Genomic DNA, 18843 nt, shown 5'->3' on the forward strand with positions numbered 1-18843 from the left:
TAAGAGTGTAGCATGTGTGAATCAGTCTTTTGTCTTCTTTAGGAAGGCGCTGCCAGGAAGCGTTATCGGACATGCCAATCAACCAGCGTGGCCCCGCCTCTCCGTTACCCGGGCAACTGGAGTATCCAACATGTCCGGACCCGACAGAGCGACGGAGAGAGGAATTTCAACAGAAAACTCACAAACCGCCGCTGACAAGAAGGCTGTTTCTTTCCATGTATGTACATATGGCTAAGTTAATACAATACACCTTTAATTTACATTTACAGCTCACCAGAAATAATGGAGACATTACTTGAAACGTAACGTGGCTTAACGTTGTAAAATGACTTAAACCTCACTTCTCACACAGCTCATAAACACGTCAACTGACAAAAGACCAAATCTAATACAAAGACAAAGCGATAGGCTTTTTCTCTTACAATCAAAAAAACGCGAATAATAACGAGAAAACACCAAACATTCAGAGGTGAGTACATTTGCTCAGTTAAGTTACGTTTCCTCAAGCAAAACTGTGACAGGTTTTGAGCATTTTTACATTTTCGGCATAATTAAATAGGTAAGATGTAAACAAAGTCATTTAACTTGGTTTGGTGTGAAATGCTCGTTTCTCAAGAAACTTCTAGAAAAACAGTGGTGGTGATAGGAACCAGACGTTCACCTCTAAAAGCTCCTCACAGAAAGATATTACATTGATTTACGACAGCTTTGTGAAAAAGTTGTGGCCTAAACGTCTTGCTAATTCAGTTATTTTAGTCCAGTCATGATGGAGGAGCACATGCAGGGAGTTGTGAGGCTAAAAAGTCCTTCAAGAAAACATTTTTTTTCAGATTTTCCACTATTTTACTATCAATGGTGTTACATATAAAAAAGCAAAAACGTGTAGGTACTCTGGTGGTTTTGGATAGTAAGTAAAATGGCTGTATTTGTGTTGTGGGCATCGTGACCCCTGGTTCCTATCACCACCACTGTAAAGAAGTCTGAGTCTCTACAATGAACCATTTCACACCAAACCACTCAGAATGGCTTTACATCATGATAATGAAATTATGCAAACATTTTGAAATGATGATACTTTTACTTCTACTCAAGCATATTTGTGAGGGAAGTTATCTTCATTTCACTCAGTTACATTTTGGTTTTCAGTCATCAAAATGAGTTAGTACTTTTTGTGTTCCTTTTTTTGTAGTTACATTAGTAACAGCATCTGTACAAGCCAAAAAGAGAAGTCAAGTGAAAAGATACTTTTACTTGAGTGATTATTTCACAGAAATAATAATACTTTATATGAGCATGAGTTTAGGCTACCACCTCTTCAAATCTCTCATATACACTCCTGGTGAAAACAAATGAGCTCATAATGGTAAAACATTAAGCTTTTAATGGTCTTAATAACAAGTGATTAAACAAATAGATGAAGTAAATTAGTATGGGATAGCTTTTCCCTTTGATTTCTTTAAATGTTTAAGTTTTGTGTCACTGGACTTCGAGGCCATAAGACCATGTGCTAACATTGTACGGACAAAAAACATGATATAACTTCAGAGCAAACAGCGACACAGCGAGTACTGTAAGTAATGTTAGCTAGGTTGTGGGTCAGCAAACGCTACATTTGCTGCTGCGAAGCTAACCAGTTGCTTTCACACACATTAGAAAACAGGACAAAACAATACTCACCTATTGGTTCTGTGTAACAGCAAAAATAAGTTAATGTTGTCCACCTGTCAAACAGAAACAGAGTGACCCCCTTATCCCTTTTCATGCAGTTCAGCTCTGGTTTATCTTATCTGAGAACTACAATAAAACAGTATCTCAGACTTCAGGCACAGCACTCATAACCATTTCATGTTAAAACTTTTTGTGAGCTGCTAAATAGGTTAATATGGAGCATTTGAGGAACATCTACTGCTGTGTCTGAAACTGTGCCCTATTCACAATACAGCACACTATTTTGGAGTTCCACCGTTTTGTAGTGGCATCCGACAACATAATGCAGAAGATCCAGTGCACTCAAACAACCCCACAGTGTACCGCAATAAGTAGTGTATAACAGATGTTCCCTAGCAGACAGGGATACCCATAATGCATTGCGTTGTTTGGTTTGAAGATTCACATGCAACTTCTCTGAGGAGAAGTTCTCTTCTCATGTGTGCAGTCAAACTCAGCAGTTATTCTGAACTGGTGAATTGGCGTCTATAGTGCTTATGTGATGGAATCTGCTGTCACACAGTAATGAGTAATAGTGTCCGAAATCGTTTACTACAGTGTGCAACTGAATTGCACTATTGTACTGAACTATTTTAAATTCTCAAAGAAAAGAGTTTTTGATATTTTATATGGAAGTGATGTAAGGAAAGTACTTGTTTACAAAATAAGCACCGTATTTCTTCATATTTCTGTAAGTAAAATAAAGTGCTCTCAAACTTATTTTGATAGAACACCCAGTAGCACTCTGTGACTCTAAACTAGGCCTGGGTGATATCAAAAAATAATTAGCGTGATATCTTCTTAGTGCCAAAAAATTGGGATTATTGATTATTAACATGGCATGCTGCACAAAAGATGCACATGTGAGCAAGAATTTGTATAATTGAGCAAGAATTTATATAATTTAATGCGGAGATAATTCAGGATAATGGGACACATTTGTGAGGCTTGGTTGAATTTGCAGCAATTTGAATTCTAGAATATGTAGCTTTTCTGCAGGTCCACTTGTGCATCTACCAAAAAGTGTCTCCCTTTTGCACTGTAAAACCTGATGAGTTGATTTAAATGGTTTGAGGAAAGTTTAAGTAACTCAAATCATTTGACCATAAATAATTCCCTGAATTGAGTATGAACAAAACATATGACTATTGTTGAATCCACTTAAGTACACTTAAATACACTTAATACACCTAAAAAAATTCATAGCTCATTCATTCATTCTAACTACATTCATTTTGTTGATAGTAAAATGATTGAGTATATTATATGTAATAGTTGTACTAACTTAATATAGTTAAGTGATTGTCAATAAATTCACTGCTAGGCTAAACTACACTATCATTGCAATAAGTTCATATTTTATTGCAGAAACCTAATGATAGACATTGATAACAATGTTAAATCAACTTAATATTATTCTGGACCATCTTGATGACAGTTTAGTCCAGAGTGCAGAAATAGTGTCTACAGCATTTAGCTACCACAGAACCACACTCAGCAGGTGGGAACTTGATAACTCAGCTCTCTCAACGTTCATTCACTGATTGAGATGAATTATAAGAATTTAGAAGACAAGTAGGCACCCAAGGGAATGTAAGCTAAGGAGAATGACAACACACAGATGGCAGGGTAAACAAGGTGGGAAGACACACCCGCTATGCAAATATATGGTACAGAGAGCCAATAGGAATGATGTAGGTTTTACTCAAGAAGATTGCATTGACCGAACATTTATCAAGCAAAGCTCAGAAGTCTAAATTAAATTGCAGTAAGTTGATTTAGCTCAAAGATCCTGTTTGAATTTCTGAAATTGTCAAAATAAAGTTATGAGAAAAGCATGAAAAGTCAAAATTATTTAAATGTAAACATTATGCAGTCTGTCAGATAAATTCACTGATACAGAATACTCCAACAGCTCAACCACTGAATCAACTGATGTTTTAGCTAAAAACATTAGAACATATTCCACTTTTGCTGAGGTGTCCAGCTACTCTTGATAGGCATCAAGACTGTTTCATGTGCTTGGCAACCATTACTATTAACATAGATAATTCTGAATAGGCTAAAACTAGGACTAATACATGGAGAGAACAGCTTGTCAGTCATTACAAGTGCATATATAGTTAGAAAAGGGGAGAACAATCCAGCCACACTAACAACATATTATTGGTGTGTTTGTATTTGCATGTAAAGTCAACTTAAATAAAAATAGTCAATATAAACATTTAAATAAAGTTACCTTAACTGAAAATATGCTAAAAAAGCAACATGCTCAACATGACTTACTATCTCAACAATTCATTTTTGAGTTAGTTTGAATTTTTCAGATTAAGTTATTCCAATTTTCTGTAGTATTTAAGGTAAGGTCACCTAATTCCAAACTTGGAAGTGCTATATTTGTTAGTTTGAGCATTTGTTGTTGTAATTAGGCTTAATTGTGAATTAGACAGGTTCAGAGTGGTAACAGAGTGTTGTTGTTTGTGCTTTGTGTTAAAGGAAAATGAAACTGCTGAGATATTTCTTCAGTGGACACTTCTACCGCTGGACCACATGAATGCACTTTTGGACCTCTCTGTGGACCAAGTCCAGCTGTAAGTAAGCCAATATAAAGCAGTTGCTCATTATCAAGTCCTGGCCTTACAGTCTACAGTGAGTGTAAGCTGCAGGGTAAGTGTGTGATGTGATGCCAACATGAACTTTAGGCTGTTCATGCGTTCATTAATCCATTCATTTATTTTTCTCACCATCTGGTTAAGTGGGGTCAAGTGAGAACACTCTCAGTAGACTATTCATCCTGTGTTTGACAGAACTAAACCTGTCCCCTCAACCTTTATTATTTCAGTGGAATTTCTCAGTTGTTTTTTTTCCTCTCTCCTTCAGGCGGTTTGAGGATATGCTTGGTTTGAAAAAACATCAGACGTGTTTGAATGAGGCAGCCCTGTTGGACTACTTTGTTGCAGGATTTTGGTGGGCCAAAGAGATGAACTTCACCTGTCAGCAAATCTCATTTATCATGGCCCTTTTACAACTGTTACTTGACAACATAAAAGGTACCAAGATTAGTTTGATTAATTTGAAATTCTTTTTTTTCTATGTCCAGTGAACTGACCATTTGCAAAAACTTCCACGTCCTGTAATTACTGTTGCTATGTCTGTCACATGTTCAGCTGTAGGCCTTAGACTCCCCTGGTAGCATGTGTACACTTGTGCTAAAAAACTAAAAAGTTTAAAAATAGTCAAATTTAGAAGTACATAGAGGAGTACATCTGAGAACTGAGAAAGCATAAATGTAGGCTGATTTAAAGGACCCATATCCTACATATGTATTTTATTTTTTTCCCTTTCCCACTTTGTATGGTTTTATGTACAAAACATGGTCATAATTCATTTTTACATTCACGACCTCTCTTTATCCCTAGAACTAAACAGGCTGTTTTTGTCAGTCTGCCTCTAAGAGTGAAGTGTGATAAATGAGCTCTGGTTGGCTGTCCTGTATTTTGGGATGAATTGGAACGTTAATTGTGAGCCAGGCCTTCTCATCCAACATCAGTGCCTGACCTCACAAACGCTATTTTAACTGAATGGGCACAAATTCCCAGAGATACGCTGCCCTACAGTAAGGTGTAAGACTTTTTTACAACTGCGATTCTTGCTCTAGGTTTATTCTGGGAGTTTTGTCTGAGGTTTTCCTTTGCTTGATGGAGGAAGCAGGCTTTTAAAGACGATTGCTAAGCAGAGAGCGGTTGAGTGTTGTGTCAATCATTATTTTGCAATTGATCAATTGCAGTATAAACTGATTATTTGAGAACATTGCACTCGGGTCAGTCATTATTTTGCACATGATCAATTGCAGTTTCAAATGCAGTATGAACTCAGGATGAGAACATTGCACCTGGTTTACTCTGTTTCAGACAAGCAGATGCCCTGTTCTGAAAATTTCAAGGTTTTTGCCAAGAAACTGCTCACTGCCAGAAAATCATCAGCAGACACTGTTAGTCCATTATTTGATTCAGATCAAATCAAATCCATTACGGATTACTTCAAGAGCAGGTAATTTTTCTATCTTAATTTCACCTTGTTTTATATAGCATTGCCCTGAACATGCGGTAATTATCTTTAAATTATGTGTTGGCATGATGAATATGAATGAGATCATTCTTTTTCTCTTCTAATGTTATTATCTTCTGTGAGATAGTCACTCTTTTGCCTATAGTCAACCAGCAACAACCAAATTGGATCCCTTTTATATCCTCCATAATTAATACTATGCATAATTCATAAACCAATGGATTGTGAAACATGTACGCTTCTGCTGTGCATAACAAGTTGTGCAGACAGCATCAGTCTTGAAAAGTCAAAAAAACACCCGCAATGAATGTCGGTACAATCAGTAAGAATGAATTGATTTCTCTGCTTGCTTGAAAGCCCCGGGAACCTGATTTTCTTTAGACCTTCGTCTGAAGCCCTCATTAGTGCCTGGGTCTTATTGGGTCATTCCTGCAGTCTCTTAATGCTTTCATTGTGCTCTGTGAAAATGGCCTGTTTGCTGCAGCAAGATGTAGAATATAGATGAGAGTAACACATCCAACACAAGCCAGTGCTGTGCTTGACTTCCTTTTATCACCATTAATCTTTTATATCTGATATGCTGTAGGCTACTCACTGACTTTGACTTTTAAATGGACCTAAAAATGTTGGTCTTGTATAGTTGTGACTAGTAGTGACTAATTTGTTTGGTTTGTCTACTGCTGTAGTTTTGGTAGTACTTTATATGGACATACATATGATGTTTTTAACATTGAATACCTAATAAATTAGATGAGATTTATGTTAAATGTTATATCTATCACAGATTCTTGATATTGTCTATAAAGTTTATGAACATCCAGAAAGCGCAAATACTGTAACTCTGTAAAGATTAGATTTGTCAAATTCCTTTAATGCCAGCCATATTTCCTGGATAGAAAATGGCAAGCAGTGAGTATTTCTCCCCTAATGACCTGATAAATATTAAAGAGGAAGTCCACACTTTCTTTTAAATGTCTGCAAAATTAAGATGTAGTTAAGATGTAAACAAAGTTATTCAGAGTAATTTGATGTGAAATGTTCTGGAGTAACAGAGTCGGAATTGTTCACAGTGGTGGTGAAACATTTAATGCCTGTTAAAGTTCCCTTAGAAAAGTAACAAAACATATGTATATATATATATATATATATATATATATATATATATTTTAAAAAACATATTCATGGCAGAGAAGTAGATTTTAGCATTTTCAACACTGCCTATAAAAAGATGTGTAGGTTCACTGGTTATTTTAGATAGATAATGAAGTGGCTTTATTTACGTTTTAAACATTGTGGCCGCTGGTTCCTATCACCACCACTGTAAAGAAAATCTGACTCAGCAAGTTCACATCAAAACACTCTCATTTTGATTAACGCTCAGTATTTGAGTTATACAGAAAAATGGGTGGAATTCCTCTTTATGTATGTGATGGAAAAGTGATTGAACTTTCACTTTGAATTTGACCTGAATATTTACAAACTACTGTAAAATATTCTACATTCTTTTAAATTAATTATTTTTTGTATATGGCAGAAAGCCTGACACCCAGTGGTCAAAAGCAGATCATGCAAGTGCACTCAAAACCTCAATTAACACTGGTGGTAACTCCTACCTGCACACAGCAGAAGGCCTACCTCATCACTTGTAGTAGTAGTTTCAGTGCTTCACCGTGTCATGTGCTTCAGTCTTTTCCAGCATTACAGACTGTACCAGTTCCTCTTCACTCAACCAAGAGATGAGGTGCTCCTTGGAATGGAGGTGATTATGAATGTAGTCCATTCATGTATTGTATCTCTACTTGTTGTCTATTTTTTTTTATAATAATTTGTAGATGCCAGCTGGCAATTTCATGATAAATGCACCAATAGATAGGGTCCAAAATCAAATCTTTATCCACTGACTTCCATTAAAAAATGTGAATGTTTTTTCCTTCTCCTGTAAAGTTGTTATTTTGGACATTTATACAAGGTTTTCTCCTGACAGCAATATCCTATTTATGTATTAGAATATAACTGTGTTTGTATGTGTGCAGATTTACAATACTACCATGATCATGGATTTGGTAAAGAAATCAGGGTCTGTAAGTTTTGCCATTTCACATCAAACCACTCTGAGTAACCTTTTTGTTTACATATCATCCTCTGATTATGCAGAAATTATGAAAAAAATGGAAAATCCCCTTTAATATGACCATCTAAATGTAGGCTATCATGGTAACTACTACTCTGCCACCCTACAGGAAGAAACACACAGTCATAGATATTCAGTCCAGTACTTTGGCCTAATAACAGTACCCATCTATAGTGACATGCCATCTCTAATTAGCATTTTACAAGGGATTGGAGAGAAAATCAGGCAGTTTGGTTAGCTAAGAAAAATCATCTGCTGTAATTTAAGCATCATATGAAAAATGAAGTTGGCTTTTTTCTTATTTCACCCCAGATCAAAAGCTTCAACTGAGTTTTCACATTTAAGAATAACTTTAATATTAAAATACTCTGAAAACCTGCTGTGAACATGAAAGAGCAAATCCAAGTCAGTTTTAATGCTTTCCATTAAGCTGTGTGTTTAACTGTAATTCATTTTCTTTTGACCCCTGCTGTGTTCCTGTTCGGGAAAATAGGTCAAAAAGCACTGTATTTCTTATAGACCTTAGGCTATTAAAAATCTGTTGATAAATAGCATAAAAACAGGCAGTGATCTTATTGGGACCAGCAGTGTCAAGTGGGAATTTAAGCATTTTCTGTAATTATACGCAAACAACTCATCGATATAATCAAATATCAAATAAGTTGCAAGATGATAGAGATTTGCATTGATAATTTCTAGATTTTTTTTTTCCATGAAGTAGAATTAGTTTGTAAGGTTTAGCCATGAGAGCGTACCTGTACCCTTTAAGCTTAGCTTTTAAATTATTGCTAATATATATGTATTAAAAAACCCAGAAGTAATGGTTTGTATATAATTATTCGGTCAATATAAAGCTGGAATGCTGTGTTTTAAATGACATTGATGATATTTTGAGTTTTTCTTTTTAAATGCTCCAGACTGTGGTTGTATAGCATAGTGGGTGACGGCCCTGCTCTCCACATAGCAGACTGTACACTCTCAGAAATAAAGATATGAAACTTTATTTTTAACAGAGTAGTTTGATTTCCCACATAGGAAAGAGTCCTTAGGCAAGACTCCAAATGCTACATTCACCTACCTCTGTAACAAGATTAAAATACTGTAAATTGCTCTTGATAAGAATATCTGCCAGATACCATAAATGTAAGGCTGTTGATCTTCTGATTTTAGCCACTCGCTCAAAGAAGCTGTCTTTTGAAACAGGAAGTAACATATCAAAATCTTGAGCAACACTGTCAAACAGGTAATTGATTGAGTCTTTAATCTTTATTTTTTTGTTAATGTTGTTAATATATACTTTATTTGTCCCATTCTAAAAAGTGTTTGAAACAAAACTTTATGTGGTAGTGTTCAGGACAGTCCATCTACATTTACACAAATACCTCAAAATATAAGAATTCTTTTGACTCAAAACTCAAAGCACCAATCAGAGAAAATGTTTGTTTCTGGATGAAATACCCAACAAGTAAAAAAAAATCATATTAAAAAACAAGTGGGTTATTTTTGCTTATTGGGAGCATTTCATCTAGCTCTTTTCATTCTGAATTTATTTTTATCTGTTGCTAGTATATTATTGTGTGGGATTCTGCTGATCTTTTCAACATTTCTGCATAATTCAGTGGTTGAGATGTAAACAAAGTCATTTAAAATGGTTTGATGTGAAATGATAAATTGTAGAGAAACTTACCGACTCAGATTTCTTTACAGTGGTGGTGATAGGAACCAGAGGCGCAATGTCAACCACTCAAATATAGCGGTAAACCTAGTAAACCTACATTTATAAAAAAAATTACAATACAAAATTAGAATACAAAATTTTACCTTAAAAAACTATCGCATAGCATATATCTATCATATATATCAAATAAGCATATATCTATCTATATTTCATATATTAGCTTTCAGTGAAGTAGCTTTTAAAGACATTAAAAGCTTCAGATGTCTGGTTCCCATCACCACCACTGTGTATAATTCTGACTCAGCAAGTCTTTCTACAATGAAGCATATCACATTAAACCACTCTGAATGATTTTGTTTACATCTTAACTATTTCATTTTACGAAACTCTTGGGAAATTGGTGGCATTCCCCTTTAAAGCTTCGCAGAATCATGAACTAATAGGGCAATTTAATATTGCATCGTACTCTGCCTCTGATGTAATCAAGAAAGAAAGCTAATCATTTCTAGCATTGTCATTACACTAGTATGAGGAAGTGTCTGGAGAAGACAGAAGCCTAAATAGAGTTACTGGGAAGGGCAGTGACCTATGGAGAGTGGCCAGCCTTTTCCTGTGTTTGTTCCCACTGATATGCTATCTCTCAGCCACAATCAAATGCAGCTTGCACAGGCTTCTTTTTGTTGTTTTTTTTCTCGACTCAGTTGCCATGGACTGCCTTTGATGACACAAACTATTGCGGAAACAACGCTTCACTATAAAGACAGAGTTCTATCATTTCACATGTTGTGGTTAACTACCTGCATGCCCATTTTTGAGCTTTATGGTGATGCACAGCTGTGTGATTTTAATCGTATTCTCCTTTTAATTGCTTTGTTATTGAAGGTGACTAACATATTGTGGGTTTTTTTTTCACATTTCAGGACACAGATATGGTAAACTGTCGCAATCGCAGCCCGTCAGAACTGCACAGAGTGACTCACAGGCCTCAGATAATGGCTTGTTCAAATTCATTTATCATCATTTTAATCACCGCGCAAACAGTCAGACCTTTACAAAGGCAAGAGCTATTTAGCCACCGGTTACTTCTAAAATAAGATAAGCCAGATGCAGTCGCAAATTAAAGCAGCAGCAATTTGCCTTCCCATCTCGCCCGCATCGGATCCTGCCCCTTGTCTCCCTTGCCTCTCCCATTTTTTTGCAGGTGCCGAACGGCATTAATGAGAGCCGTCATCTCTCTCTCTGTTTGAAATTCAGCTCGAGCCGAGCCCCAGCCTGCCTCTCAGCTGATTTGCTCATCCATTATTAACGTGTAATGATTATGTTCCATACAACACTTTCAAAATGTCAGACAGGAGGGAAAGCATATTGCTAATATTTTTTAGTCCAAGTGGCCATTAATATGCATTTTGACGGCGTACAGTGCCTGTCTGTCTCAGAAACATAAAGTGGAATCTCCACTAAAAAGGGGAAAACTCATTACATCAGAAAAAGCACAGCGTTGGAAGACAAGCGGCAGATTTGTTTAGTGCCTGAACGGTGCTTTAAGCTGCTGCGAGCAAATAATGATATTTGCTGTTGAGCATCCTGCAGTGAAACGTTTTGGGGGGGTGGTGGGGGGGGATCAGAAACCAAATCTAGGTCAAGCACTGCACCACAGATATAATGGGTCCCGAATGTCATATAACACAAGCGTTTTTTTATTTGTTTTGATGGAGAGTTCAAAGCGCTGTTTGAATATTAATGTCCTCATACCCCTCCTCCCCACCACCATTTTTTTCCATTGGAAACATTTTAGTGAACCAAGATGTTTAACAAATTACACAAAAGCAAAACAGGACAATGAATTGTGGCAAGCGTTCTATTTTTGCCGCCATTAAAGCGCCATTGACGTTTAATTCGTTTATCGCGGGAGATGAAAAAGCATGAATCATGTCAGTGGGAATAATGTGAAGCAATAGAGTAATGAAGGCGCATTGTTCTTCTCCCTCTCCCTCTATTTGACATTGTAATTATCCCCAGTATGTAAACCATAGAGGCTTTGTTTTTCTTATTGAGCTGAGTTTGGGTTCTGGGTAAAGGGCTTGCTGCCAAGTGAACTGTAAAAGCGTTCCAGCTAAATGACGAGAAAATTTAACTCAGAGGCCTAATGCGAGACTAAATCTCTTTCAGTACCCTTGAAGAGGACAATATTAACATACTAGAAAATGAACTTGAAGTGCATCACTCTCTTTATACAGTGCTGTGCTTACGTCAGAGACTGCCCTACGTTTATTTCATTCCCAGTCAAGAGTTAATTTTTCAGGAGATATTCCTGTAGAGATTAGATATAAGGTAATCCACTTGCATTAGGAAGGGGAAAACTGGGTTTATTAACACTTATTGAAACATACAAAGAAATTGTGACTTCTAACAACCATGCACCACCTGGTAGACCATCAGAGAAACAGTACTCAAAGCTTTCATCTATGAGAGAGAGGAGAAAGCTCCTATTTTCTTAAGATCTGACACAATCCACAGGTGTTTCTGTCCATCTTTCACTCTGAGAAGAAACCTCAACACTGTGGGTCTGAAAGGTTGTGTAGCTGTGAAGTAGCCTTTACTGAGTAAAGGAAATAAAACAGCAAATAAAGAAGCTGTTGTGATAAATAATGTCACAGTACGATTTTCTGAGCATATTGTGGACATTGCTAGTACTTGAAGAACACTGACTAACTATATTTCATTACAAGTGCGCATAATTGGGCCTGATTAATTAGTTAATTAATTAGTGCGGTGCCGTTTGTGTGACATTGAATAAAAATCATTGTAGTTGTTTATTATTATTTTATTATTATAGTATTTTTATCTGTGCACTACATTGTTCTTTTTTGTCCGTTCCAACTTATTAAATCTCAGAAAAACGATATATTGTGAGGCTAGCCTTATTGAAAGTGTTTGGTATGACCTGTGTCCTGAGAAGCAAAAAGTGCAACCAGCTTCTAAGACTGAAAAGAATAGAAGCTGCAATAAAGAACTTGTGGACTGTATAAGCTGTTAATGACATTATTGAAAATGTGATTACTTACGTTAAATGTGATTAATTATGTTTAATCAGCTGTTTTCTAGAGAGGCATACAGGCTAAAGATTGCAAAGAAAGTAGGCCTAGGCTGAAGGTTGCCTACAGTCCTCACTTGGGTGGCGATGTAATCAATAATACTGATTTTTCAAATTGAGATAATGTAGTAAATGATCTTGAAGTGCATTATATTTCATTTCTAAATAGCAGGTCATGAGGACATGCGGTGTTGCTGACATGAAACTATCGCATAGCATATTCTATATTCTTTTGTTTTGTGTGCTGTTACAGAGAAGCATCGAGGTGGCTAATTCAAGTGATTTTGCTGCTCCCTTGGAGGAGGGTATGCCATCTGAAGTGTACTTCCGCTACACGGCTTCCTCCCCTGCCACACCACTCGCACAGGTAAAAGCTTTGTTTGTAGTTCTCTTTTGAGGTTGAGGTCAAGATTGTTTACGCAAGCTATAGTAAAGAAGCCCAAGGACATCACTTCCATGAACAAGATGCATTACATCAACGCAGATTGCTAACTGAAAGAAGATTGTGTTGATGCAATACATTTTGGGCACATGCTATTTACACTAGATACAAATAGAATGATGATTTAACTATTTACACTTAGCGGTCAAAGTAACATCATGCTATTTTACACTTACACGATTACATGCTATTTTATACTATTTCTTGATACTGATTCAGCAGTATTAGCCTTTATTTCAGCAATAAAATTATTCTGACTTTTTTCCAAGCTGTACTTGAGGTCGTTAACAATTGTTACTGTAAGATTGATATTTCATCATATATTTATTTAATACTTATATGGAGTGAATGGAAAATTGGACTCACTTATGTTCTAGTTCATATTAAATAATCTTTCTCTCTAATTTCCCCTTAAGCACAGCTGCTCCCTCTTTTTGTTCGTGGAAGGTATGAAAATTACAGCAAAACTAGGCTTTTGGTGTGCTAGACAGATTTACCAGGCAGAGTACGCTGAATGTAAAAAGACACTGCCTATAGTTTTATTCATGTAGGATTGAAGATCTAGCAAATTCACTGCCTTCGCTGGTTCAAACTGTCATGTTGTTCTTGTACTACATAGTTCACTTTTTTGGGCTTGTGGTATGAGCAGTTAGTGAGAAAATGTGTTTCACATGTGAATCATTTTGAAGAGGAAACATGAATCTGGTTCCAAGTATGAGTAACATTTTTCCTTTTTGCTCACACCGTGCCGCAATCCAGCTGGAAAACACAGGCTGTGCTCCGTAGTGAGGGAGGAGAGTGACTGTACTTCACAAACAATCCACTCTCTGTCCTCAGGCCAAAATTCCACTCAAAATCCCCTTTATTTCTCTCAAAAGCACTCTTTGATATGTGAAAGCGTGTTTTTCTATGTAAAACTGTTGAGTTAATACACCGAATACACATGCTGATTTCTCCCAAAATAAAAAGGTTATAGATGCACACCTGAAGCTCTACTGTTCTTTGACATGCAGTTCAAAGAAAGGCCACATGTAGGTGCTCTGCAACCTTTAATAGCTTCCTTTTAAGGCGTTTCAGCAGAACTCATGTTTGTTAGTGTTGTATTGTCCTGCAATATTGCCATGGGTGTAGTTTTTATGGTTATTCAAAACCTTATCTCATCTGTTGGACAGTTACGCCACAGCTGTGCGTATGACACAAGCATTGTGTTCTTAGTAGGAGCAGTTAATACAGTCATATGCAAAAGTTTGGGTGTCAAATTACATGTTTTGGTGGTTTTCAGAGTGAAAATAAGTTACCACATCCTCTACGGACAACATTTTAATGTACAATTACTGTTTATTTGCTGAATTTAACATATTGGGAAAAAATACAATATAAAATGTATTTTTTCAAAAGTTTGAACAATGAATCACACATTTTTCTTTCAAATTTTAGTGCACAAGTTATATATTTAGTTGTACTGGAAGCAAATAAAACATAAAATATAAACTTTTGCACAGACATTTTATTTTGTATTTTGTAAAATATTTATATATAAAAAAAGTGTGTAATCATTGTTTTCAATAATTCAATAAAATTTAAAATGCTTATAATATATTCATCCTGTGTGACTTGACATGTTTATATGATAACAAATAATAGAAAATTTAAATATATAGATAAACAGAGTTTTTTTTTTTTTATTGGTTCATATTGAATTTACAGTCTTCTAATGTGGTTGAACTCCTTCAGGGGCTGGACGAATGTCTACAGAAGAATGAGGAGGAACCTGGTGAAAGTCAACAGGCAGAGGGCCACGAAAGCCTGGAAGGCTTCAGCATGGAAGATGTGCGAGAAGTTCTTGGGGAAATGACCAAAGAGATGCTAACAAAGCTGCAGGTACCATTTACTGCAACAAGAAGCCCTCCCAAAAACATGTGCAGCTGCCCTTTTGCTGTCAGTCAGCACCCATAACAAAACCATCAGATAAAAAATGAAATAAAATGCACCATCAGATATAAGGGGAAAAGCCCAAAGGGAAGCTGCAGGCTGTAGACAGGAGTGATAATATTGAGAATATCACATCTGAGCTCATACCTTCTTACAGATCTCCTCCCACCAAGTGATTATGCCCTCCAAAAAAAGAAAAAGAAAAATGTAATATTAAAACTTGAGTAATGATCCCCAGCTTAATATCATTGGTATTCTCTGCATAACATGGACTACCTTAGACAGCTCCTGGCAGATATTCTGATTAATTTTATGGTAGACTTAAGGTGGAATCGAATTACTGGGTGTGCTGCGGTTGCAGAAAACAGCCCCAGCAGATTGCTCAATTGTGTCATCGCTATCGTAAGTTTTACACAGGCCAAACATTTTGGCTTCAGACAGTATCACGTAGATAAAAAAAGCCCACACATTTTCATCTTGTTGGGATTAATCATTGTAGAGTCACTCGAGTCCACTGCCCTAGTACATGGAGACCTTCTCTATCCCTCTGATAATTTATATCATATGGTAGGCAGTCTGTAAATCCAGAGGCTGTTTGTACGGGGCTCGGGTTTGAATGATCTGCTGTAAGATTGGTGCTATTTCTATCAATTCTCCCGAGCTTATCCCACTTTAATGTCTGTGGAAGGTCAATTACATATTTCACTCAAAGCCAAATATAGCCTTGTGTGAAACGACTGGTAAGAAATCTCGCCCCGCTCAAGCAGATCACATTGACTGCCTGTTGTTTGTTTTCACTTTTTCTCCCCCGTTCTCATTTGTGGCTTGTCTCTTGGGAATGTGTTAAGTCATTGAGTAGTATGCTTAGTATCACAGTCTGCTCCAGCTAGCTTGATGCGTTTGATTTTGATGTGGATTAAGTCTGCCACTAGAACTGCTCTTCTTTCTCTGTCGAGCGAAGCTTAATAACATCCGTTTTTTTCCCTTTTTCTCCCTCTCTGGGATATTTTAGTTGCGAAAGTTCCCAGGAGTGTCATAACTCATGTGGATCTCATCATACCTTATATGGTAGAAACTCTGAAAAAGGCAAATGCTGGAAATGCTGTGGGTGACTTCCCAACCATATTGTTACCATTCCAGATGTGCACTGGAGGCATTTAATAGGCCTGTGTGTACAATGAGAATCAGGGAAGGGAAACTTTACTCCCCCCTATTAAAGATTAGCCCTACTTTTTAACATTTCCTTGTGGTAGTCTTGTTTGTAAACTGTGTGTACAAGTATGCAGAGAGACCTGTTTTCAACTGTTGAATCAGTGACCTCAGTGTTCATGACTGCATGTCACCAAAGTGTTTATCCCATGACTTCAGGCTGCTGGTTTTAGGTGGTTTATGAATGTATACATTTTGTGTGTCCCACAGGCAGACTTCACAGAGAAGTTGCGACTTCAAGAGGAGACCTACACCTCCAGGTTAGACAGCCTTAAGAGTGTGGCGTCCAAATAACGCAGCCGAAGACCTGGAGGGAGATTTTCTACTGTTTTTTATTATTTTGTTTATAAACTACATTGCATAACCAACCATCCTAAAGCAACAGAATGTAGCATTACGAAAGAGCTGAACGCACTTACATTCCTGAGAACTTACACAATATAAAGGGGTGTGACCTTGATTTACCGACAATGTTTTTTTTTCCTCTCCGTTACATAGGTTTGAATTATGTCAGTCTCTCCAGTGTTGACAGTATATGCGAATTCATTTCTTTCAGAAAGCCGTTCATTCTTAAATAGCCAAGGTAAAGCACAGGGCTAGAATATCCTTTAACAGCTAGCGAGCGAACGGAATATCTAATTGAGTGGTTTGTATAATGTTTGTGTGGAGCTTTTCCCACAAGTCATTAGCTGTCTGAAAGCAGCCCAGCACTATGGCAACGCAATGTAACTCACAGGCTAAATAGCTGAGTTGCCATATAAAGTGATGTATTATTAAAGCTGAATAGTGGCTTTTCCACAGCATTTGAAAAAAAAGCCACTTACAACTATAAATATACACTGCAGTGTATCTCAAAAAACGCTGATAAACTGTTTTCTCCCTTTCTCTTCGCTGCCCCTGTTTCTCTCCACCTTCTCAATGCAGTTCTTTCCCATTTTCAAGCATGTCCATTTGTCCAGTCCATATGCTCACTGGTTAGCATCAAACACGTTACTGAAATCATATCATTATCCATGCTGACAGGGGAGCTATCTAATTGTGTCTTATTATATGCAGTACTGTACTAGTCAGAGACGACCATTTAGTAAAAACAGCCATTGAGTACAAGCTAATCATTCTTCAGGTGATATTTGTGGGTAAATTAGATATAAGATAATCCACTTTCATAAGGAAGAGGAAAAATTGATTAAAAGGTACAGATAAATTGGGACTCGTAACAACCATGCAAGACCCTGTAGACCACCAAACTGTCACCATCAGATAAACAGTACTTAAAGCTTTCATCTTAGAGAGAGAGGAGAACATCAAGCGCCACTCTTGCTTCAGATCTGAGAAAAATCACAGGAGTCCATCATTCTTCAGTGAGAAGACAACAAATAGACAAAAGAGGAGAAAATTTGCAGACTAAACAAAGAAGCTGCTGATGTTCTCAGAATAATGAACTAGCCACCCCAAGTCCAGACCTCAATATCATTAAATGTATTTGGGATTGAGCAGAAAATGCAACTTTAAGACTGAACTTTGAAAAAAAACGGCAAATTTCTTTGAAAAACTAAAAATCTCTCAAAACGAATTAAATCCAATAAAGGCAAGAAGCGAACACCTTAATATTGAATATGTTCATTTTATATTTTGGTTGAGGCTCGTGTGTAATTTTCTGTTAAATCTATAGTTTTTTTCCTGACATAAAAGAAATAATAGAATGTAGGGTGGTCTCTGACTTTTGCAGAGTGTTATACATTTAAACAGACTGAAATTTTTGGAGCGCATAAACTTTTAAGTACATGTTCAGTTTACACAATATCAAATTACATTAATATTTGCCCATGTCTGTGCCACACTCCTTTTTTCATGCCTTGTTGATTTAGTTCTTCATTAGCCTGCGGGCTTTTTTGTTGACACAGTGGGGTAAACTGAGATACTTAGCCTGAATTCCTGAAGAACATGTTCGTACAGCTTGTTGTTTGGAATCATTCTTTTTGTTCCCAAACTGATTGATAGAGTCGTTACTGAGCCAAGAGCTCAGTGACCTTTTTCCTCAGTTCATTGAGCAGATGAAAAACAGTCCCTCTGCTGGCCACGGAACCACATTACAGATAGATCACCAACCTGCACAGATGAGGCCAGGGACAGCTTTCACCTGCCATTAACGTTGATAAAAGAATATCGTAGGGAGGGTTCAGGCTTTAGTCTTATGAGCAGCGAATTGCTGATGAAACAAGCTGCGCTGGCGGTCCTCAGGGAGCCCCTTTCAGTCCAGTGCATAATCTCAGGCTTTAATGGTCTGTTCTTTCGCGGCAGCGTAAACATGCGCTTTATGTGATGTGTTTACATTTCTCTCTTCGGCAGTTGGTATGGTCCTGCCTCTCGTCAGCGCCGGTGGGGATTTGCTCCATGGTCGGATGTCAAATAGAAAGCTTTGTTTATAATATGTTTGCTGTAAAAGAGCCATATGTGGTTAACCATCAAGCTAATTAAAAATAGATGGCATCACCGTTTAAGTATTGTGTATCTTACATCTTACTCATGGATTCCTAAATGTTATATGACACTAAGATTTGTGTTTTTAATCAAGACAAGAA

At 36.9% G+C, this 18843-nt stretch overlaps 1 protein-coding gene across 1 annotated transcript; it reads left to right on the forward strand.

Annotated features, from left to right (window-relative positions):
• The first annotated feature begins 122 nt into the window (after positions 1-122).
• On the forward strand, positions 123-17702 carry cabcoco1 (ciliary associated calcium binding coiled-coil 1). Its single transcript, XM_036571696.1, has 8 exons — positions 123-217; positions 4204-4298; positions 4588-4757; positions 5619-5757; positions 7462-7534; positions 12932-13045; positions 14855-15001; positions 16472-17702. The coding sequence occupies exons 1-8, from the start codon at positions 131-133 to the stop codon at positions 16553-16555; spliced, it is 909 nt and encodes a 302-aa protein (XP_036427589.1). The 5' UTR covers positions 123-130; the 3' UTR covers positions 16556-17702.
• Positions 17703-18843: the final 1141 nt, after the last annotated feature.

This window comes from Colossoma macropomum, unplaced genomic scaffold, assembly GCF_904425465.1.
Source record: "Colossoma macropomum unplaced genomic scaffold, Colossoma_macropomum, whole genome shotgun sequence".
NCBI lineage: Eukaryota > Metazoa > Chordata > Actinopteri > Characiformes > Serrasalmidae > Colossoma > Colossoma macropomum.

Coding starts and splice junctions, on each gene's coding strand:
- cabcoco1 (XM_036571696.1), top strand. CDS start 131: ATGTCCGGACCCGACAGAGCGACGGAGAGAGGAATTTCAACAGAAAAC. Junction 4,758..5,618: donor GTTACTTGACAACATAAAAG/GTACCAAGATTA, acceptor ACTCTGTTTCAG/ACAAGCAGATGCCCTGTTCT. Junction 15,002..16,471: donor AGATGCTAACAAAGCTGCAG/GTACCATTTACT, acceptor TGTGTCCCACAG/GCAGACTTCACAGAGAAGTT.